Source organism: Castor canadensis, chromosome X (genome assembly GCF_047511655.1).
Source record: "Castor canadensis chromosome X, mCasCan1.hap1v2, whole genome shotgun sequence".
Taxonomy (NCBI): Eukaryota; Metazoa; Chordata; class Mammalia; order Rodentia; family Castoridae; genus Castor; species Castor canadensis.
Genome location: NC_133405.1, coordinates 20,150,529 through 20,174,537, shown reverse-complemented (window position 1 = coordinate 20,174,537; position 24,009 = coordinate 20,150,529). Strand labels below are relative to the sequence as shown.

General features: G+C 51.1%; 1 protein-coding gene and 1 long non-coding RNA gene across 2 annotated transcripts; one reads left to right on the top strand and one right to left on the bottom strand.

The window, feature by feature from the left end:
* Positions 1-6,141: 6,141 nt before the first annotated feature.
* Positions 6,142-6,981, bottom strand: LOC141419904 (uncharacterized). Its single transcript, XR_012444635.1, has 3 exons — positions 6,816-6,981; positions 6,496-6,562; positions 6,142-6,385 (listed from the first exon to the last, which is right to left on the bottom strand). It is a non-coding gene; the product is annotated as an uncharacterized lncRNA (long non-coding RNA).
* Positions 6,982-7,717: 736 nt separating this feature from the next.
* LOC109701458 (zinc finger protein 449-like) lies at positions 7,718-22,321 on the top strand. The gene is made up of 5 exons (XM_074062204.1): positions 7,718-7,990; positions 9,712-9,916; positions 12,788-12,862; positions 13,174-13,335; positions 18,751-22,321. Exons 1-5 carry the CDS (start codon positions 7,718-7,720, stop codon positions 18,786-18,788), a joined length of 753 nt encoding a protein of 250 aa, XP_073918305.1. The 3' UTR covers positions 18,789-22,321.
* The last annotated feature ends 1,688 nt before the right edge of the window (positions 22,322-24,009 follow it).

The following is a 24,009-nucleotide window of genomic DNA, read 5'->3' as shown; positions in this document are numbered from 1 at the left end:
AGCTGTAAGGGCAGGTAAGAAGTTAAATTCAGTGCTCCTCCTGTGTACTTGACTGCCTTGCGTCAAGGATTTGTGAATGTGACCTAAGTGAAGAGGTAATTGTTCCAGTTTTCCTTTGGCTGTTTTAGGGTTTGTGCCTTACAAGGGTGACTGGATCCAAGTTGAATACTCCACCCAGCCTGGCACCTCAAACATCATCGCACACTCGTTGAAGCCCACTAACTGTAGTCATATTGATGAGGTAATTGGACTCCGTGTCACGCTTGTCATTAGTTTGTGACAGTTCTTCCACAGTAATCATTTTCTTGCCCAGGGTTCGTAGTTTTTGTCAGTAGTGGGGATTCTTCTCAGAGTTTCGCATTTGCTAGGCAGGTTCTCTATTGCTTGAGCCACACCCTCGGCCCCGTTTCCTCTAGGCAGTTTGCAGATGGAGTCTTGCGTTTAATTCCAGGGCTGGGCTGGTCCGCGTAGCCTGGATGAGGGGCATACCACCTGCCACGTTCAACTTTTTTCACTAGCTGAGATGAAGTCTCATGCACTTTTTCCCCAGGGCTGGCCTCAAACTTTGATCCTCCCATTGTCTCCCTGCCTCCTCTCGAGTAGCTAGGGTTGCAGGAGGGAGCCACCATGCCTGGCTGTGCCCAGGATTCTGTTGGGTGTGGCTACAATTGTAGAAGACACATTCCTTGCCAAAGAGGAGCCTATTTGCTTATTGAAGTGGAAAAACTTCCAATAGGAAGTAAGGTAGAACACACAGGTACTTAATTTCTACGTTATGTAGGGGTTTTTTGTTGTTGTTGTTTGTTTTTTGTATACGGATGTTCTGCAAAAACAGGTAGAAAAAACAATTTGTGCACAAGAAAGGTGTGAGGAAAGACGGAACGAAGCGGGTGTGAGTCTTGAGCTTACCGATAAAAGCTGGGTAGCGACTTGGGTAGTGCAACCTGAGAATGAGGGGGAGTTCAATGGAAATAGAGGCAGTGTTACCCACTGTGGGTAATGTTCGGAGCAAGGCTTCCCGTGAGAGACCCAGGGCCCATCCGCAGAGATTCTGCCATACTCGGTGTGAGGTGGGCCCTGGGCACCGGTGTGTTCACAGAGCACCCCTGGTGTTGCCAGTGTGCCGGGGGCAGGTTGGGAATCGGCGGAGGGGTGGAGCGCTCGGCAGGACTGAGCCATGGTGAGAGGTGCTGGGCCCGTTGGGATGATTATGGTTTTCTAAAACCGTGTCTGTCCTTTCTGTCGCAGGTCTACATCAGTAACATGCACGGAAGTCAAGGGGTGATAGACGACGCTATCTTTTTCACTTTGGATTCTCTGAAACTTCCTCCTGGATACGTTCCTCAATTACATGACCTTGTCGATGTGGTCATAGTGGAGAGCGCTCAGTCCTGCTATACCTGGAGAGCGGTTTCCATGACCCCAGTGCAAATGTCGCAGTAGCCAAGCCTCTTCTTGCCTGTTCCTGTTCACTTGTATGGGCCTAGGAGGCCTGGCGTAATGGCAAAGTTTACGTTAGGAACCATATAGAATATCTTAACTAGGATTTCCCTGTAAACGTAGGGAGCGGTTGAGACCGCGAGCCGACTTTAGGGAAGTACATTATCAATTGGAAAGCACATAGACCTGGCTTTTGATTGTAGGAAAGAAACGACACTGCCATTGGGTTAAACTCCTTGTTTCCCATGGCCAGTTGTGAATTCTGTGCTGGCGGTGGCCTGGGTTGCCCAGGAAGTAACCTGCAGGGACAAAGCGGCTAAATTGAGCCACGGGCCCCGCATGTTCACGGCCTGATTTAAAGTTGCAGCGTGCCTGCGGTTTTGAGTCCCCCTTAGGCTGTGTGTGCGGTGTCCAATTGCCCACGGCCTTTGACATCTGTCACCTACTCGGTTTGTTATTTACCATTTACTTGTGACCCTTCCTCCCATGTTACCATGTAAGTGCCGTAAGATAGGGTGCTTTCAGGTTTGTGTGAATGTGGGGGCAAGTGGCGTTCGTTACTCCACCAGCAAGCACTTAGGATCGTGCCTGGTAGCGCCTAAGGCAGGTTACATGTTAAACAAGTTCAATAAATGGATTATGTGAGCATCAGTAGCGTACCTGCCATTAATTCATCATTCCATCCCTATGAGTCAATGGGTCAGCCTCCCACGAAGGCCTCAGTTGACCCTTAAAGAGAAGCACCGCCACATGTGGGGTACTTAAGCCTCCATGGACCCCCCTTGTGGGAGAGGTGCAGCTTGTCTGCAGACCCGAATCACGGGGCAAACCCAGAGCCCCTTGCAGGAAGGGGAAGTTGCCTGCCCATGGGGAAGGAGCTTACCAATGCCCCACACACGGACTCCATGAAACTGCTTGCTTTCCCTTAACAGAGCATTGAACCAGGGAGCCGTGTCTGGTTTTGGAGCTGTTGGCGTCCCCGGAACCTGGCTGTGAGCTCAGCGGCAGGCCTTGGATTCCTAAGTCTGCCATAAGCTCCTGGTCCCAAGTCAACTGAGCTGAGTTTTCAGTTTGCTTTAGCGATCTTGGGGGTACTTCCCAATCACCCAGTGTTTAGTGCACCACTTTATAATAAAGGAAGCCAGAGGAGGGGTGACCTCGCAAGTTTGGGCTTTTGCTCATTGTTTCACTCCACGCGTTCAGTTTTGCCACCTAAGTGTCAGGAACTGTTGCAGACACTGGAACTAAACCCAAACAGCAATATTCAGGGCCTTAATGGAACTTGGCTTCTGTTACTGTCCCCTGGTCTTCCTTACCTGGGAAACTGTAGGTCCTAGGGGAGGCAGGGCAAGTGGGAGCTGGGGCAGGTCCAGATTCCTGTGAAAGGAACGTCCCTCCCAAGCAGGCCACGCTCCCTGGGAGTCTCAGAGACGGCCACCTTTGGACCTGAGAGACACATGGCCTTGTGCTCCAACCATCTCCCATTTCCTTGTCCAGCTTGGCTGGTGTGAAAGAGTTCTCTGGGAGCCACCTTGGGTATGGTCAGCGGGATCAGGTGTGACTCAGTCAAGGCGGCTGTTTGTCAGAGGACCTCCCTGGACTGAGGGAATCACTCAAGTGGCTCCGGTGCAGCTGATGGGGGAATGTGTAAATTTCCTTCCTCTTTGTAGCTAGCACATCCCAGAATCCATGTGCTTTCTTTGGGGACAGGCCCAGCAGAGCTGCACTCTGCATACTTTTTTGATTTTGTGTGTGTGTTGGGGGGAGGAATACATCAACTCTGAGGCTCTTGGCCATTATTTGGAAGGCAGGCTCCTTAATCATGTCACCCTCGGTGGCAGGTCACATTGTTTTCCATAAAAGTCCCTGGGAACAGTGAGTTTGGAGCTGGTTTAGACATGTACCTTGTACAGGTGGGACAAAAATGATATGAAAAGGTGAGGATCTGTGACCATGAGCCTGTGAGTCTCCATTGTTCCCAGGTCGAGCTTACACATGCCATTATGGGAATGGGGTGCAGAAAAGTGCTGATGTATAGTTGCTCCTTTGGGATACCACTCTGCAGGGAGGGAACTAAGACAATGATCTTGAGCAGAAGTTGGCACACAGGCCTTACTGCCTGAAATGAGTCTTGAAAATGAAGTTCCGTTAAAAAGAAAGTGGAACCTGTTCAGGGCCCAATTCACAGTGTTTTCTGGGCTGGTCTCCACAATTATGGATGGTGTTTTGAGTAGGGGGTGCTTGAAGTATCTCATTCTGATTGAGTTTCAACTGTTAGTGCTTGTGTTGCTAATGGCTTCTAGCTTATCCTTTCGCATGAGAAATTTTGAGTCCCGTCTCTTCCTAAAGGGGGTGTTTTGTGAGTGCAAAGGACCGTTGTTTGTCATGCTCAAGAACTGGTCTCTGTGGGTGCTATTTCTTCCTTCTATGAAAGCGAAGAAGTGTGTTTTGCATGTGCAGTGTACAACTGCACAGATTGAGAGCACACGTCTGACACAGGCCTGGCCTCAGAAGGGAGCCTCCCTACTCACACGGATGTCCGGAAAATGGACAAGGAAGGGAGGGCGTAGGGGCCTTAATGTGCAGGTGTGCCCTAGAGAGGAGCAGAGGTGCACAACCTTCCCGCTGCGTCCCCCAGGCCACGCACCAGGTGCGGGCTGTAATCTGACAATCCCGGAGTCTAGCAATGCAGTGGGAGCGTACCCCCTGTGGGAAGTACTACGGCCTCAGTGTCCCCAAGTCTCCCAAGCGGACATCACGCAGTATGGAGTACCGGGAGGGATCGGCTGGCCTCTCTTTGACCCTGTCACCCAGTCACAAGGCCTAGAGAAGGACTTTCCCACAGCCGCTGGCTCCCATTGGTCTGCTCCCGCAGACCTAAGCTGCACGTGCAGTACGCGGGACACGTGGGCCCGCGCTACGCACCTGGCTGAGGCAGACGGAGGAGGCTGGGTTGAGGTCACCGCTCAGAGCGAGGCCAGGAAGAAGCCCAGCGAGCCCTGTGTGGCAGTGGGCACGGGGACATTGAGGAGTGAGTCCGCGAGACTCAAGAGAGCCCAGAGCTCCCCCACCCCGCCCCCCCGGAGGCCGGAGAGGGGCGACTCCCCTCCCACCCAGAAGGGGTCGCAGGGTGTGAGGTGGGCTGGGGGTGGGGGTGGGGGAGGTGCCGTCTCTCTGTCCTGAGGCGCCACCTCCCTGGTCTGGCTTCCTCAGCCAGGACCCGTGTGTGTCCGCAGCTGTCCTGGCACCGTGAGCCGGGGCGGGGGCGGGGGGGGGACAGTAACTGGGGGCTTCCAGCCCTGGCCAGGCCCGGACGGTGAAGGAGCTGCGAGCCCCTGCTAGCCTGTGGGACTGGGCAGAGGTAGAAGCCACAGGGCGCCAGGCCCGGGCTCGGACTCCCTCGCGAGGCGGGATGGGGGGCTCCCTTCCCCCAGGGGCCTGAGCAACCCGCCTTCTTCCCGCCCTGGCACAGGTGGCGCGCTCCGTTCCCTCGCAGACGCGGGACAGAGCGCCGAGCGCCAGGCCGCCGGGCGGGCGCCGGTTCTGTGAGGAGCGAGCGAGCGGGAGCAGGAGGGCGCGACGCGAGCTCCTCCTTTGCTCCTCGTCGCGTGCGCAGCCAGGGGGCGCCTTGATCAGGCCTGGGTCTCCCTCAGGACCTGGGCGCTGGGTGCGCGGAGAGCGCGACAGGCAACAGGTCCCTGTCAGCCCCTCGGGAGGGGAAGGGGTAGGGAAGACCTGCAGCGGCGGGCCATTCCGCGTGGTCGCTGGGGCTGGGGCGCGGACACCCACAGGAGGCACAGAGGCCGGGAGGACCCCAGTTCTCCCGAGGATGGGGGAGGGGCAGGGGCTGCGGGGGTCACGAGGTGTCGCGGTAGGGGGGCCTGGCGGGGGCGGCTGTGGGTGGAAGAGACCTGCGGGCAGGCCACTGGCATTCCTGTGAGCCCCGTGTCCCTGAGGGAGCTACCCGCGAGCAGGGTGAGGCCGGGCCTCCTCAGAGCAGAGCAGAGCGGGAGGAGCCCCCTTCGGGGCGGGGCTGTGTCACCCCCTCTGGCACAGCACTCACTCAGGGAGCCTGCCCCGCACCACCTCGTCTGTTCTTATTCCGGATTTGGGGCTTTTCGGGGACATTTCCCACATTCCCCAAGTGCCCTCTTCTGGGGAACCAACAGCCTGCCTGCCCAGGGCCTGTGAGGGCGGGAACACTGCACAAGGGTTTCAGGAGAAACCACGCTCCAGTGGTCAGGTGAACTGGAATTGGGACCAGCCCCTGGAGAGGATCCCCCGAGGTCACTTCCCTGGTAGACTTAGAGAAAGCTTCGCAGTCAGTTAGGGGAGGGCGGGGCACGTGCATGGGTGAGCCACACTCGAAGGGCCCCAGCCTGAAGCTTGGGAGCCTTGGCTAAAGACATTAGAACCTTCCTGGGGCACAGTGATGGCCAGCAATGACGGTCCTCCCTTGTTACCCAAGGAGGACTGGTGACCGAACCTTTCGAGGATTACCCTAGCACACCCACTCACTCAATACCTTTCTATAGTGTGACCTAGAATTTGAATACAATCTAGTCACGTCTCCATCTCTCCATCTCCCCCATACTTCAAATCGTGTCTAGAGCACCCATAGCATCTAATACAATGTAAATGCTAAGGAAATGGTTGTTATACCAAACTGTTTAGGGAATGACGACAAAAACTCTGTCCATGTCCGTTCCCCATACAGTTTTCACCTCAGCTTTTTTCAACCCCAGGTTGGTCGCATACAGCAGGCTGATCCTCATTCTGTCGGGCACTTCCTCTGTGCAGGGAGGGACAGTGGTGTTTGGCACTCAGTTTCCACACCACTGGATCTGCACAGAACAGATGATGAAGTCGCGAAGCCCTGAGTCTCCTCCTTTTATGCACACAGGCACTGGGTGGAATGGTATGGGGACGGTGGATATTGAGTCTGCTGTGGGAAGGGAATCACACACATTTCTCTTTTAGGGCCTCCTTCAGACAAGAGGGCAGGTACCGGATCAATCCCAGAAAACACAGAGTGAAGGCCAACCCATAGCACACCTGCAGGTACAAGTCCTGAGACCCGCGGAGACGCGTCTGTGACCGTGTCTGTGACCGTGTCCGTGACCTCAGAGATTGTGACAAGAACATTTTCATGTTATTTAGACTTCTCAAATGCAGGAAACCATAGATTCTAACCTCATCGTCACTTCCTTCTGGCATTGGGAATGTGGCCAGCTTAGCTGAGCTCCACCCCCCCCGCCCCCCAGGCCTTAAACCTCCCTTCCCTCCTATGCATTCAGCGGGCCACGCTACTCCCCAGCTCCCAACATCGGTGAGGACTAACTGAACTGATCTATGCAGGACACTTAGGACTGTACCTGGCACGTGGCGGGAACTCCATAAGCGTCCTTCAGGAAGAACGCACAGCAAATTCCCAGGGCCCGTTGGGCAGTGCAGTGTGTTTTCCTCATAGGTGGGCTGCTTGGAAGGCTATGTTGGGAGGGGATGGCGGAGCAGGGCATGGAGTCAATAGTAAGATCACACATACTCTGCAATGAGAAGACAAGGGATTGAGAACTAGCTGTCCCTGCAGGGCCTGGCTATAAGGGGGACTGCAAGCTAGAAGAACTTTTGAGGTTCTGCAGTACAATCTCTCCTTAGCGTTCCTACTCGTGTGTGTGTCTGTGTGTGTGTGTGTGTGTGTATGTGTGTGAGAGAGTGTGTGTGCAGTCTCCCGGTATTCAGAAACACAAGATTGCCCTCGTTAGACTGGGAGTGGGCTCAAGGCCTGCACATCTGTAGGAGTCTCCTTAATTGCAGGGGTTACCAGCCTGGGGCCCGTGCACTTCTAGAGCAGAACTGCCCAATGCTGGATAGCTCTCTGCAGCTAAAATGTGGCCGGCAACTCAATTGGTGATTTTCATTATTCCCACTGAAGTGGCCACATGGGGGTGTTGGCTCTCATGCTGGAGAGGAGGGCGCAGTGCCAGAGGGTCTGTGGATGGGCTTGGAGATTATGGGAAACTTTTGCAAGCTGAACGCAGAGGTGGACTCGTATGCGTATTTATCTGGGAAGAGAGTCAGTCCACGTCCTCGGGCTTGGTAAGGTTTGATTCTGAAAACCTGAGGGCACTGAGTATGTCTTCTCATCGCCACCGCTATGCCTCACTTCTCACGTTTTCCTCTGCTGTAGGTGGCTCCCCCGAAGGAGTTCGGAGAGAAGAGTCCTGGAATCTGAGGCCTCAGGCCCCAGATAAGCTCTAAGGAGCCAGCGGGCACAATGGATAGCCCCACGGACTACTCCCTCCTGGCCCCCTTCCTGTGCAAAGGGGATCCCGTGCTGCACCGGGACGACGCAGACAGTGAAGCCTCCCGCCAGCGCTTCAGGCAGTTCCAGTACATAGCAGAAGCTGGGCCTCGGGAAGTTTTCAGAAAACTCTCGGAGCTCTGCAGTCAGTGGCTGAAGCCAAGGATGCGTTCTGTGGAACAAATCCTGGAGCTGCTCGTGTTGGAGCAATTCCTGACTATTCTGCCCACCCACCTAGAGGCCAGGGTGAGCACTTACTGCCCAGAGAACAAAGAAAGACTCTTTTCCCTCATAGAAGACTTACAGAGAGAACATGAGAGACCAGAGTACCAGGTAAGAAAAGAGTTTGGGGCCTTTGTTCTTAGACCCAAAGAGGCACCGAGGCAGATGGGTGTGGACCAGATGTTTTATGCCTGTGTCATTCCACAGCCCTTTCAGTTCTCCCTTCTGCTGGCTCACTGGCTCTTAACCCTCTCTGGCTGATCCTATCCCCTCTGCTATCGTTAAATGAAATTCACATATAGCAGAATTCAGCTGCATGCATCGACCAAATCCATCCATATTTGGCTCGATGGCCTGAAGGCCAGTTCCAGGCTCGGCCCGTGTGCATGAGCCCTGCCAATGCACGAGTGAGGGGTTTTACCTCGTTTCAGAGTTGGTTAAGAAAAGAGAGGAAGGAGAAGAGATGGCAGGGCGAATGCCGCCCACACATCGGAAACTACTATGTGGCTCTTTCCCGAAACTGCTTTCCAGCCCCGAGCCCAGCAGGGTCTAGAGAGGACCTAAAGGAAGGGAACACATTTGATTATTGCTAATGTGCACCTCTGCATAAACTTGTTTGGGCTTCCCCTCACCGGATGACATCAGGAAGCAGTCACATGCCTCCATCCGTGCTTAGATTCAGTGTGATGTGACACTTAGGAATTCAGACAGTGAGGCACAAGTGCTATGAGCAGTACTGCTGCTTGTCATGTGATTTCCCAAAGTGGCAAACAAGTCTTGGTAAATGGGAACAATAAGTCACGTAGTCTTCCTCTGCTTTGCACAGGAGTGCATTCCCAAGAAATCAGAGTCACGCTAAAATGTGCCAAGTATTTTGTCTGTAACTGATCTGCAGGATGTGGTTCTCCGAAGGTCATGTTACCCACGTGGATGTTTGAGGGAGAACTCCACGTTGGGTAGGGACGTGGGACAGCTCTGCATTGTGAGAGACGCTCCCATCTCTGGCCCACTAAAGTGCACTGGCACCATGCGCCAGCATTTCCAAAACGGCCCGTGGGAGCCGTGGCACCGTCCTCTGTTCAGAACAGCTGCGTGAAGCCTCGCTCTGGAGAGGCCACAGCTGGGCCCAGGACAGTGTCTCTGGGAGGAGGAAGCAGGTGCTTCCAGCTGTGTGTAAGGGACGCTTGGTTATGGGGGAGTGGGGCAGGACACTCTGCAGGAGCTGTTGGCATCAGGGGAGGTGACGCCCTGGACAGGAGGCTTCCAACCTTTCCTGCCATCCTTGGGTAGCACGAATGAGTTGTTTCCCTTCCTTTCTCTGTCCTCTTGGTTTTTAACTATAGAAGATTTTGCCTTTGAGGGTCTAGACATGCCCTGTCCAGTACAGAAGCCACGAGCCCCTCCTGGCTCTTGAGCGCTTGAAGTGTGTGGCCAGTGCACTCTGAAATCTGCACTGAGTATCAAAAGCACACCGCCTGTGAACGTCTTTGCATGAAGGGGAAAGCAGCGGAAGACCTCGCTAGTACTTGTTTGCATGGATCACATGTTGAAATCATGGGTCTTGGACATGTGAGAATAAGGGTGACATACTATTACAGTTGGCCAAACTCCATTCTTTCTATGCCTTGCTTCTCGGGGCCACTGGGCAATTTCAAGCTACACGTGTGGCTCATTGGACCGTGGGTGGGCAGTTTACTTCCAGAGTGTCTGGACTTTGGACTGATGGGTTCTGGCCTTTTTCCCAGATTGACATAGATGACACGCTCTTTGAAGAACTGCCACCAGTGCAAACAGAACTCATGCCACCACACAGGCACTCGCGGTCACCTGCACTCCAGCTAAGGGGATCTGCCCAAGAGGCCTTGGGGGCAGAGGCGTGGATCCCACAGTCAGGGCAGCAAGAGCTGAACTACCATGCTGCTGGCAAATGCAAGCCCTTTCTGGATCCTGGTAAGGCGAGGGTTTTCTTCCTGCTCTTTCTTCCTGCTTGAGAACTCAAGTGAACTCGGGGGTTCTGTGATTGTGGGTCGCAAAGGCTACAGCTGCTATTATGGCATGAGCACCTCATTTGGGCTGAATACTTGGGTAATACGCTGTCTTCAGATCCTCAAAGAGGGTTCTGTTACTTGCGGCGCGTAAAGGAAGTATCTATCTTATTATTTCCCCACCTAGAAGAGTGCTTTTCCAATTATGGTACGCAGGCCCTCCTCATTAGTACAACCCAGGGTGCTTGGCTAACATGCTTTCTAGGTGAGTGCGACACACACAAAGGTTTCAATGTCATTGCTCCCGACACAACAGGGTGAGTTCTGGAAGGAGCAAATCCAGTGGGAAAGGGTAGCTGGATCTTGTAGTCCGGGTGCTCCTGTGTGTCCTTCCCCTTGGGGTTCTCCTACATTGTTAGAAACCATGCCCCTTACCCCAGCCCTCCCCTCACCCCCCATGAACATTGGCCCCATTCTGGCTGCAGCCCCATCCCTTACTTCAGCAGGCACAGTTTGAATGTTGTGGCACATTGACCAACCGCATGGTGGAACTACAGAAGGGTCCAACAGACAAAATGGAAACAACTTGAGAACAACCCAAGTTATGCACTGGAAGTGCCTGATGTGTCCATAAGTAGCACAGGGCCAGGGCTTAGAAACCACGTGTCTTCCACATCTTAGCACCTCCATTCAACCAGCATCACCAGATGTGTCAAGAGCCAGGTCAGGTGGTAGACCCTGGGGATGTGGCAGTAAACACAGCAGAAACGCAGCCCCAGTCCTCCTGGAGCTCACCCTCTGGCTGGTGGTTCACATATGTCCACAGGACAGCCTGTCCCGTATGTGATGGGGAAGGTGTGTAGGAGGGCATGGGGGGGCCAGCTGGGAGGGATGACCTGTCGGGGAAGTGGATCTCAGCAAACACCTGCAGCATGAACTCAGCCTGCTGAGTGGTGCAAGTGATGAGGGGAGAGGACCCTGGGCAGGAGGACCATTGAGTGCATAGGCCCTGGAGACAGAGAGAAGACCCTTTGCTGCCTTGCGGGGGGGAGGGGTGGGGCGGTGGACTGGAGCCATGTTGGTGATGATGGGGTGAAAGGGGTGATTCAAACGTTGTTTAGCAGGTGTGATGGACTGACTGGGTGTTGGGTGATGAACAAGAAGGGGTGACTACAGCATACAGGTCCTTGCCCAGAGACCTGGAAAGACAGTTTCCGCGGAGCAAAGTGGTCTGCGGTTGACACAGGCTTAAGTATTGTCTCATCTGAACTCAAACCATACACTTGTAGATGCTAGAGGGAGATGGTACTAAGACCTCAATAGTCAGAACTAGCAGGAGTACTGCTCCTAAAATGTAAGCTGTGTAGCACTGAGTATCCTGTCTCTGCCACTTTCTGTGCCTCATCAGTGCCATTATGAGCCAGGTATAGCCCACACTAGGTCCAGAAGTGTGTGCTGACCTTCTTCCTGAGACTCGGCCACACGGTGCTTACAACACCCTGCCCTGCACATAACTAGAGCCTAACAGGATCTTTCTATGGTGTCTCAGCACCTCTAATGACCCCACCCCGGCCCCCGCACACACACCCACCCAGGCAGGTCCAAAGCTGTGAGGTCCGTGGAACACTGGCACTACTGCTTGCTCAGGGGAGTGAGGCACAGACAGAGGCCAGGAAAAATATCAAGTTTCATATGCTACCCAGTAATGGCCTGCTACATGGATGTAGAGCTCTTTCACATTTTGAGTTCCACGCACTGATGCCATCTGGAACTGTTAGGTCAGTTGATTGTCCTGTGGACTCAGCCATTCCCACATTTCTTTCTCATTTTCTTATCACCAAAATATCATCCTCCCCACACGGGGTGAGACGGTGAAGGATGTGGGGGCTGAACAAGGGAAAGACTTGGCCAATGAGCCGGGGGAGTGGCCCAAACTGTAGAACGCCTACCTAGCAAGTGTGAGGCCCTGAGTTCAAACCCCAGTGCTGCCCCTCCCAAAAAAGACATGGCCAAGAGGCAGATGTGCCTCACCAAGCTTTGTTGACAGACAATCAGGTTTGCTTATGGGGAAGGTCCTGAGTCAGGAAGCCAGGCAAGGGTTCTTCCAGCTGAGGGAGGGGTCACAGGGGCCTAGCTGAGGTCACCTCTCATCTTCTCAGGAATGGCTGATGGGTAGTCATAGTCACTGTCTGGGACAGGAGACACTATCACCTTGGGTTTCTTTTTCCCTCAAGGCTTTGCCTTTCAACAGCCAGCAGGTATCGGGCAAAGTTTTATAGGGTATGCAAAGCAAGCAGGCTCCAAATAGCTCAAAATCTGCTTTGGGGGCTAATTTTCAAATAATTGGTTGTGAAGGTATTTGGAGTTGGTGGCACTGGCCTTTTGAGTGACAGAGTCTCAGTCTGCCTAGACCAGGACAAGGAGGGCTTTCAGGCCGCTGTATGAAACAACTGCTCAGGTGGCTTCCATCACAACAGCAGAAGTGGGCACAGGGACCTGATCTCTCAGTGACATTAAATGTTAACAGCAGTGCCCCGGAGCTAAGCTCTAAAACACAATGAGCCTTGTCTAGTGGATGTAAGAATTTTCCAATAGAACAGATATGGTCAGATATCCTCCCCAACTCTTAATCCACACGCTCTCCCGACACAGCTTATGCAAGTGCTAGTTTCTGCTCACCTCAACCTACCTTGCTCTTGGTGAAGTAATTCTAAGTGAGGAGGACGTAGGTGCTGAGAGCGCACATGTCCAAGAAAGCATCTTGAATTCTGAGGCAGTCTGTAGTGACTCAGATCCCACCCCCACCCCACCACACCCACACTTTCCCTCTGGCCAGGACCTGAAATGCTGGAGCCTGACTGGAGCTTCCTGCTGGAGCATGGAGGAGAGGAACTGTTGGGCTCCAAGAGAGGTAGGTGAGGGGTTACTGAATGCCAGGGAAGAAAGAACAGTTAATGCCCGCCTTCATCAGGGTAGAGAGGGTGGGGATGTCTCTTGGGAGTCTCCACCTTCTCCCCCCCACCACCCCCGCTCCCCCTTGCTCCCTCCCCCCTCCCCCCGCCCAGCTAGAGTGTAACTCTTCTTTGCCATCTGTCTAATCTCCCTGGAAGAAGATGACCTGCTATTTCTGTTTCTTCTCTTGGGGTTTTGGTGCTGGGAGGGACAATGAATAAAATGCCCAAGCAGAAAAACCTGGAGTGTTATTCATGTTTTGTCTCTCAGAATACGAACAGCTGGAGCCTATCTGCAAAGAGCCCCCTGACGAGCTACTGGACAGTTGCATGAAGCCCGGGTCCCACCTAGGAGAGAGCTCCGACTGGGAGGAGTCTCTCAACCTGAGAGTCCTCATGCCAAAGGTTCCCAGAGAGAAATCTTACCACTGTGGTCAGTGTGAAAAGTGTTTTCCTTATAGGCACCAACTTGCTGTTCACCTGAAAACTCATTCAGGAGAGCTAGGTTACAAGTGCTCCGTGTGTGGGAAAAGGTTCCTTCTCAGGTCAGAACTTTATCGCCACCAGCTCATTCACAAGGGGGAGAAGCCCTATGAATGTGCTGAGTGCAAGAAGCAATTCACTCACGGGGCACACCTTGCCATGCACCAGAAAAGACATTCTGAAAAAATGTACCAATGCGTGCAGTGTAGGAGGAAGTTTCTGTATAAGTCGAGTCTGATGGAGCACATGAAAACTCACACAAGGGAACAATCTTACGGGTGCTACTGTTGTGAGAAAAGCTTTAGCAGTTGGACAGCTCTCATTCTACACCAGAAAACACACACTGAAGAGAAACCATTTGCATGTGATCACTGTGAGAAAAGATATAGGCAGAGATCCAGCCTGATGGTTCACGTGAGAATCCACACAGGGGAGAAGCCATACAAGTGTAGCCACTGTTCTAAAAGCTTCAGAAAGAAATCGGGCCTTATTGCACACCAAGCTGCACACTTTAGAGAAGAATTCCCTGAGCACGTCGAGGTACCTGGGTTCTGCACAGAGTGACAGTAACTCCTGAGAGCCCACCCTTGCGGTGGGCTGTCTTGGCAGAGCAGATTTGTTTGAGCTCATTGCAGAGAAGAGCTTTGCACTTAGCTATTTTTAAAACCCACCTTCCAAGGCATATAAATTCTCGAGCATTCGCCTGCACTTGCCACCATCCTAGACTTGATTTTCTGGGCCTGGGCACCCTTTGATTAGCTGTTCCAATGACAATGATTTTGTCCTGAGCCAGCCGCGTTCTAGGCGTAAGTAAGAAGCATGCACACGGTGCTGTTCCTTTCAGAGCTCTGGCCCCCATGCCAGTAACACCTGCTCTGCTGCTCTGTACTATTGGCACGGATAAAGTTCTGACCTGTAAAGGAAATACACACCCTCTTCCCGTTCCTGCCTCTTCAGTTCACTGTCTGAGCAATGCAGAGATGCCATGTTGAACCATGGAGACAAGCACTTTTCTTGATTCCTGCCACAGCACATGCCAGAGTCACTCACTGGCTTTGGTGCAGCCTTGGCGCTCTGCTTTTGCATCTGCATCGTTTGATTCTTTAACACGGTCTACTTTGGACACGTGGACGATGTGACCAATTCCTAACTGCTATGAAGAGCAGCATACAGCACCCACAAATAAATACTGTGACCATTAAGAGGGAATGAGTTGACATATGGGCCCTGCTTTGGAGTAAGATTCCAGCAGATAGCAGCCTATTGTATTGCCTTTCTTTGACATTGGAAATAATGATAGCACTCAGAGTTTGCAGTTGTGCCTTATGGCTGGCTAGGTTTTGTCACCTTCCATCAATGTGAGGTTATGTTGTTTGTGATTTTGCCTCGGCTTATTGTTGTACTTTTCATCTCATTCCCTCCTTTTTGCCTCGAGGGGCAGACAATGCTGAACTTTCCCTGTCAGTTTTTGGCTATATTGCCTTTGGATGAATAAAGGAGGTTCCCTCTATTTCTGCCTTGTGGTCACCTTTATATTTTTAAAACTCTCTTATTTGATAATGGACCAGGGAAAATAAGGGTGCTCTCACAGGACCCTTTTCAAATTAACTTACATGAAGACACTGAGCATGGTTTTGAGAAGAGGTGCAAGTGGCTCTCGTGAGCGCACACAGCTGGCCATGGCACCTCCCTGGCCACGGACGGTGGGGAAAAGTCCGCATTTCAGGCAGAGAGCAGCAATTAAAAACACAACGTTAGTGGACTTTAAGACAGGAAAGCCAGTGTGGCTGAAATAGAGTAGTTTAGGAAAACGGAAAGGAGCCAGACCACATAGTCAGCAAATGGAAAGTTCTTCCCAATTCACCTATTGTACAGTCCCTCCTCTTGTAACTTCTGTTTTTTGGAGACAGGCTGTCTGTGAACTCCTTTGCTGTGGCCTCAGAACCCGAGTAGCAGGGATGACAGCCGTGTACTACCATGCTTGGCACCCCTGCTTTTTCCTTCATTAGCATGCATGAGTTGTACAAAGGGGAGTATTTGTGATATTTTCATACATGCATGTAAGGTGCCTTGATTAAATCCACCCCCTCTATTATTCTTTTTTATCCCCCTTTAAAATAAATGTATTGGGTTTCCTCATTCCATTTTCATACACGTGAGGGAAGTGCGTGCATCATATTCACCCCCCTTCCGCCGCCCTTCCTCTGCCCTCTTCCCATTGACCTAGTCCAGATAATGTGGCGGGGGTTGGGGCAAAGGAGAGGGTGAGATGAGCGTGGGCTAATGGTGTTTTCTCTATTTGAGAGGCAGGGATGATGCAGATGGCATTTTTTAAGTTAGAAGAGCAAATACAGGAAAAGTGGGCCAACCTAAAACAATTTAGGCCGGCAGAATGGTTCAAGTATGTCAGTAACACTGGTAATGACAAGAGTGTAAATAGACTAACTTCACTAGTAAAAACATACACATCGGTAGGCTGGTTTCAGCAAGCAAATGTAGACAGATACTGTGCATATGAGACACTAGATAAGAACGTGTAACAGCCTGAAGTCCAGGAAGAGAGAGGTATCAGGGAAATACCAAGAGAAAGCCGATAGAGATTCAAATACATCCTTCAGAAAAAACAGTGTTAGGGATTAGAAGGTAACCTCAGCAGGAAAGGCTTAGTTTACCAAGAAGTTGTATCAATTTTAGACAGACGTGCATGGTTTAGTTACCGATTTTTGTCACACATTAGCCCCGAATTTATTGTGTTAAACAATACACAGCTGTTATTTACAAAAAGAAAAGAGAAGAGAAGAGAAGAGAAGAAGGGTGCCTTGTGTACGACACATTGTGGAGAAGCCTGGGGACGCTCAGCTGATTTAGAGTCATTAGGTGCCGCATACCTGGTCTTTGGGGTTCATCTAGGGGCAGTGGCAAGATTGCCTTGCTCTGTACACTGAGTGTTTACCTGTTTGTGCTCTCTGGTCCCCGGGTACACGTTCTGGAGACCAGTTATCCGGGTGTTAAATGATGAGTTTTAACAAGTTGAGCGTTTATTTACTTATCCATTTACGGTGCTACTGGGGTTTGAACTTACTTCCTCACGCTTGCTGGGCAGGCCGTCTACCACTTGAGCTGCAACAGCAGCCCTTTTCTGTGACAAGTATTTTCGTGGTAGGTTCTCTGGAACTATTTGCCCTGGCTGGCTTTCAACCTCGATTCTCCTGACCTGTGCCTCCTGAGTAGCTAGGATTCCAGGTGTGAGCCACAGACACCAGGCGGCACCCACCTTTTAATCTGGCAGTAAAAACAGACCGCTAAATCCTGTCACCTAGGAGGGGCTTTGCCTCCCCAAGGCGGGCTGGGAACACTGTCCCTCACGATCCCATCCTTGCCTTTCCTCCTGACAGCAGAGAGCCCACAGCAGTCCCTCCAAAGTTTTGACAGCTCGATCCTCCTCCATCAGCAGGGTTGTTTCATAGTGTTGCTAAGGTTGCTAACCCAGGACTACAGGGGAGACTGGGGAAATCAGGTCCCACACGACTCACCACGAGGTGGCGGAAGAGAGTCGTTGCACGTTGCCTTTTGCACCTGCGGTCCCCAGGCATGTTTCCTGGAGGGAAGCAGTCTTGGGCACCTCCAGCAAACTGCATGAGCCTGATTCCTCCACCCTCTGTCAGTCCTAACCTCCTGGCGTGAGCTGAATAGTCTCGAAAATAACCAGAGCTCACTCTTAAGAGTGGGCCCAGCCCTCCTTTCTTTTCTGGGTCTCTAAAGCATGTGCCTCTTGTTAGCTTTTATGTTGATTCTGGGCGGCCCCACTTCTCAGGTGTTAACAATTGAGGTTGGGGTACCGGGAAATTTCTCCTCGCTTGTTGTTTCCTGTTTGTGTCGTCATAGGGGAACTCTCAGGTGTCTTGCATGGGCTACTTGCTTGCTACTAGCATCTTGAATAGCGAATATTACAAAAATACTGGTCATTTTTTCATATTTGCCTTTGGTTGGCATCTCTGGTGCCGAACTTTCAACAAGAATAAGAGTGTATGAACTACTGGAGATGACTTTAAATAATCACATGTGAGGCTGTTCAAGAGGGTCAGACGGTCTGGGCACCAGTGGCTCATCCTTCTAATCCCAGCTAGTTGGGTTATGGCTGCCATCCAGCCTGAGATTCAGCATGAGATTTACCCAAGGTAAATGGCAGATATCCACGTAGCTGATCCAGAAAGTGAGAGAACTGGGTGTTTGGCAGGCTATGTTTAGTCAATACCTGTGGGCCAGGTGATGAGAAACTGACAGCCGTTTAACTCCTGATGGCAACATTCGCAGCCTATGTGGGGCAGTGCTGCCTGTGAGTTGCAATGCAATCAGGGCCGAAGCAGATTCCATCACGGAGAGACAAAACTTGCTCTGGAGGTGGGCGGGTTGCTGACCCAACCAAGGGTAGAGAGGAGGGAGCAGGTGCTTCAATTCCCCTCCCCTCCCATTGCCTCCCTACCTTCCTCCTGCAGCCAGGCAAAACTATGTGATCTTGGAAGTTTCAAGGCCATTACTGTAAACAATGGTGAAGGCCAGCCAGGCTCAAGATGGCACCATGGAGCAGCATCTTCATGTCTGCCAGTGGCATGTGTGCTGTGAACCCTCAATGAACAGATGACAAACAACTGAGCCACTCCAATCAAGGGGTACAGGCCAGCAGCAAGAGAGGCAGAACCCAGAGGTGTAGCCCAGAGCAGAGGCTGTCAGTGAAGGTTTTACTGGGAATGGGAATGAAATCCCGAGAAAGCTGAGGAGGGGATTTCAGGAGGCCATATGCCTTTGGGCTCAGTAACCCCTCCCACTGTGAACCAAGTGCCATAGGGCCCCTGGGATGACTGTGCGTAGATTGCCCCACTGACCTGGATGGTTCATTGAGAGAGAAAATTCCAGGGGTGAACCAGGCAAGGGTGGTGGACTTGGGGATGCCCTTTATGCCCACAGAAGCATGCCAGCTGGGCTGCAGAGGCAGCAACAGCAGGGCTGTGTTGAACAGCATAGCGGCCACAGAGGCGGAGCCCAAAGCTAAGGACGAAGCCTTCTGGCTTGCCGGCCCCTAAGTGGAGCAGACGATGACATTGCAGTTGCAGCCACAGAAGTAGCAGCAGCCACAGCTTCCAGAGCAGCAACTGGGGAACCAAGGAATAGATGCCTGGAGATCCCACCCGTGTCCATAAAGTCAAGAGCGGTTCTCCTTGACAATGGACTTTAACTGTATTACATTAGGGCTGTTGCCGTAGCCTGATCTTTTCTAATGGGCTAATGGTGGCTGTCCCTGTGGAAAGGGCACACTGATGGCTGTTCCTCGTGGGGGCCGTCCACCCACTGTGCAGTTCTCTTGCAGATTTGGAGAATGCTGTCCCCTCCTGCATGCGCAGCTGAAGTGATGATGATGGGTGATCAACAACAAGTTGCAGAGGCCTGACTTGTCGGTCAGATTCTTGGGGGTTGTCCAGTCTGGTAAGATTGAAATGATTCCCGATGCCATTGTGGATAAGGGTCAGGCTCACCCTGTGCACACAGCAATAAAACTGCACAGGTGCTCCATGTTATTGTTGATGTACATGTAAGTCTTGGGGGGCTGAATGGGGCCTGTGACGAGGTAGTCTTAGGGCCAGTGGGAGACTGGAGGGCCTTCATACCCCATTTGTCACAGCCAGAAGGAGCCAGATGGGACTAGACTGAGGAGGCAGAGGCTGCCTTTAGAGCTGCTAGGAGAGTATCAGAAACTACACAAACCCTGTGAACAGGATATACGTATGTATCACCCTTGACGGTTGAATGGGGCCTATGGCAGAGATTTGAAAGACCGTGACAGCCCATTAGGCTTTGGTTGCAGCTATGAAAGGGAACAGAGGTCAGACGCTCCCTTATTGAGAAGCAATTGGCCACAGTGTATGTCATTTTGTTAGCCTCTGAGGTCATTACTGGCCCTGCCCGTGAGACAGTGCCCACAATCTACCCTGTCGCTGGCTGGATAAGAGATGGAGTGACCAAACCCCGCAATGGCCAGGCACAGACTCCCACCCTTGTAAAGTGAGGGGCATATTTGCAACAGAGGCGGACATAGTCTGCTAGTCCACTACAAGTTGAATTCCAGGCCATGTTAGGGCTCAATGTTGTATGCTAAGAACCCTTGGAAAGGGCTGCACCAGGTGCTGAACCTCTACCTAGCCCTTTTGAGGATGATAAGGTCCCTATCCTGGCAGATGCCTAATATACAGGTAGTTCCTGCCATGGACAACTGGCTGTATAGACTGCATTGCAGTACAGCTGAGCATGGACACCGTATGGTATGATGCTACACTAGGTCACAGTAGCCACTGGGTCAAACTGCAAACAATGTGGCTTATGACTATGAATGAACCTGGTCCACTATCTATCTGTGCTGACAGTTGAGTGTATACCAAGGACTTACAATATGGATCTCCTTGTGGCAAACCACTGGGTGGCTGGTGGCACACTGCTCCTTGTGGGAGCTAGCCTTGTGGCAGGACCCTTAAACAGGTGACATTGTGTGTTCTGGCTGGGCATATGCTACTGGCCTCACCAGAAATAATGAGGCCAACAATAATGTTTCAGGGCCTAAGATGGACATTGATTTTGCTAATGTAAAATTTGAAAGGTCCCAACCTGACAGGGGGTCTTGCCCCCAAATGGTGGACGTTCCTCACATCATCATGACATACTGCTCTTGCTGTCATAGCCGGCAGCCCCAGCCTGCTGATTACTTATGGCCTATGTCGTTGTTGTGACCTATGGCTACAGTGTTCTGCCTCTTTTGCCAAGGGCCCTCAGGGAAGGTCATTCCCATAGAATTTATGGTGATTACCTTAATAGGGGCGGGTTGTACCAAAAGTGATTAATCGCCCATTCACGGGCACACTCTGGAGACTAGTACTTCTGTACTGGGTAACCTCCCAAGGTCAGTTAGTTATGTAACTAATGGCTGGGCTTGCACACACATTAGAGGTAATAACTTGGCTGGATGCCACTTTTGTCTGTGTTGGTATAAAACCCACCGCACCGAGCAGCCTGGGGCTGCTGCTGCAGCTGCTGAGGACTGACTAGCTAGCTGATGGAGGCAATGGATAACAAAGCACATAAACTCCATCCTGACTCCTGTGTGCACTCCGGTCTGCATGAATCAAAGGAGCTATCTGCTTGAGGCAGGGTATTTGACTCACCCCACGTTTCTAAAGAGGGTAATAAGTACACTACAGGGGGTCATCTCAGCCCTTCGCATATTTTCTGGTTTCTTCTTTCAAAAAGTCTTAAGTCATTACCATCAGATTTAGAGGCCTCCCCACAGCAATGGTTGCTTTCCTGGGTTTAAGGATTCCAGGCTCAGGTAGGGTTTAGATGAGCTAGCCCCCTTTATTGTGCCACAGGGGTGCCATGAATAAGTGCTCTCCCTATAACCTCGAGTATCAGGAGGTCTGTGTAACAGTCATGGGCAGCAGCAACAGCAAAAATATTGAGGAGGATCCTAGTGAGACCCAGGCTTTTAGGAATGTAATGTCAGTATGCCACATGGTAAGTGCTCTTCCTCCAAAGGAGTGACTACTTGCAGGGCACATATGGCACAGAGCATTATTCTTGCCATCCAGCTCTATCTGTAGCATGTAGGCCAATGGCCTGATGGAGACACACAACCAGTAGACACTTGGTAAGAGTCTAGTGTCAGTCATGGTTTGTGCTGGAATGGAGACACACACTGCTAGAGACACATAACTATGTCTGGAATGAGCTACATGATCCAAGGTCATTCTAAGAGGAGGACCCCAATCTCATATCTATTTCCAAAAACTAATTGTTGCACTTTCCAAACTGGGCAAGTTAAATGGCAGTTTGGTAACATGCATCCAGTGCAGAGCAAAGCAGCACAGCTCAAAGAGCGAGCTTTCCCGGAGACAGCAGCTCTAAGTGCACCCTTTCCATAGACAGCTGAGCCAGTGAGGAAAAGAAACCAAGAGATGAAAGGCACCTGTGACTGCAGGCGTTAACTCGACAACCTTCTCATGGTACCAATACCTGTTGCAACCCCACAGAGTTGCAGTGGAACTCAAAACTTGGCTTGCGTCTTGAGACCGAGGACACCACACATGCAGCCGGTGGATAGTAACGTGTTTACTACTCCACACTTTTCTACTCTCACAGGCTTTCTGGGGAGAAAAAGGCAGGCTTCCCATGGTGCAGACAAAAGTCTGTCAGCAGTCAAAGAGCAACAATAGAACGAGATGCTCTGTGACTTTTTTTTTTTAATAAACTCTGGGATAGAAGTGATTATGACCTCACTTTACAGACGAGAAGGTAAGCCTTAGGTAAGTCAACACAACAGGCATCCACACTCAGATTATAAATCTCAGCAATGGAATTTGGACACACATTTACCTTTTGTTAGTAATCTCATTCTTCATCCAGACCAGGTAAAGTGGAGAGTGTTGGAACTACTTCCCAAGCAATGGGGCATCCTTTTAATGTTTGGATTTCTATACCTTAATGCTGAACAATGCACTAATTCTGTGCAGTATAGAATTACCCTTTAAACTACAACACGTTGCTGCTAGTACACAAACCCTTGCTCCAATTGCACATGAAGCTCACCTTTTCATCAATTCCTCTTTCTTTAGGGGGAAGGGTTCGAACTCAGGGGCTCAGGGACTTGCACTTGCTAGGCAGGTGCTCTATCACTGGGCCATGCTCCCAGCCCTCATCACTGCCTCTTAGTACACGAATAAGAATGCAGTTTCTTGCCTGAGGGCACACACCCCACCCTGCCACCAGCAATATTGTAGTCAGAGGCTGAAGGTCAATGTGTCTGTAGGCTATAGAATCCCATGATTTTGTTGTGACATAGGCTCATGACTCACCCAAGCACCATCATTATCACCAGCAGCAGTGCTTCAGGCTGAGCTGTGCAGACTGGGTGGGACCTACTGGTCTCACAGGCTGACCTCAGGATCCCCAGTCCCAGCAAGAACTGGAATGGAGCTCGCGCATGGTTGCAAGGGCAGTTATTCTAGGTCTCTGGGAGTCCAGTATATGCTCACTTACCCCAGCTGAGGTTTTCAATAGAAGATGCCGGCAGAACTTTCAGGGATACAAATGAAATGTCCTCTCAAGTGAGTCCAAGCAATTGCATAGCCAAGAACCTGCCTATCAGTCATGGAGTAGAGGCCACCTTTTGACTCAAGAGCCCTTTGGATACTGTGAGTACAATGAGATCTGCCTTACTGCAAGAGCTCGTCTTTGGAAGTGGGAGAAAGAGGGAGAAACAACCCCACTGGAGGGGCAAACTTTCAAGGAAATGAACATATCCAATAGGAACTGCTCAAATCAGGGAACTTGGCTGAGATGACTACAGTGATAAATTCTAATGCCATCAGAATACTGACTGCATGTCAACCACTCTTTCTGAGTACTTTAGTAGTAACATCTCTTTGAATCATCACAAACGCCCCAGGGTGAAGGTGCTGGAGTTTACACTTTACCAAAGGGAACCCGAAGACTGTGGAGGGTTGGGAACTTACCCCAAGCCATGCAGAGTGGAGGCTAGAAATCAGAGCAGTTGTATTTGAGTCTGTTCCTAACCACTTCCGTATGAAATGACTTTTTTACTAATTGGAAGAAAGGACAATCCCCACCTTGCTGATATACGGCAGGGTTGGTGTTTATCAGTTCAATCAGATTGTTGATAATGAGTAAAGATGTTACATTACATTAGTTTACTTGGATGTTTTATCCCCCAGACCACTGAGCAGCCATAGTCCCTAAAGGACTAGCATCGGTCTGAAAGAGAAGGTAAGAAGGGAGGAGGAGGGAAATGCCTTTTCTTCTCCCCCATGCTTTTTCCCTCAGTCCCAGAATCTGATTGGTTGTGAAGAGTCATAGTGACTCACAATGGATCTCAGAACCTTGGTTCCACATTTAATGGCAAGGTCTGAGCCCTGGCTACCATCACCTGGATTACTAATTCAAGGCTGAAACCAGTGAGATGGAAGTGCTAGGAAAAGGGGCAGAAATACGTTTAGGTACCTTTTCTTGGTACACTCAGTCCATGTCTTGGCCTCGGAGCTTTTCCTTACTCCATGCAAAATCTCCCAACTAGCTTCTCTTGTGGTGAGAGTTACCAAAATGTCCTAACAGTGTTCATTGCATTTCCACAGGTGCAGTGGGCAGCGGTCAGCGATTTTGGTTCCAAGATCCAATCACCCAGTGAGTGCTCCAAGGGACCTCATCCCCAGGTAGGAGTCTCTATTCTTCCTTAATCTCCGATCACCCTTGGTCATGACTCTGCAGTTACTACTTTTATAATACTCAATTTGCATCAACGGGGTGTTTCATCACAGAATCTTTGACTGAATAGTCATACACTTCAAGCCTTAGTACCTTCTACTTCTCTCATCCAAAGGAAGTCTGTTGTTAGCATGGGGAGACCCATGTGGGTATTGTCTAGGGGTTTATCAGAGCTTTACACAGGCAGTCAGATTATTAGTGGCAAGAACAGGGATTTGTATTTGGATCGTGCTGTTCTACTGAGCAACTAAATTGGCCGTTATGGAAAGATGCCGCTTGCCCCACGTTGGAAGTCCCATTCAAT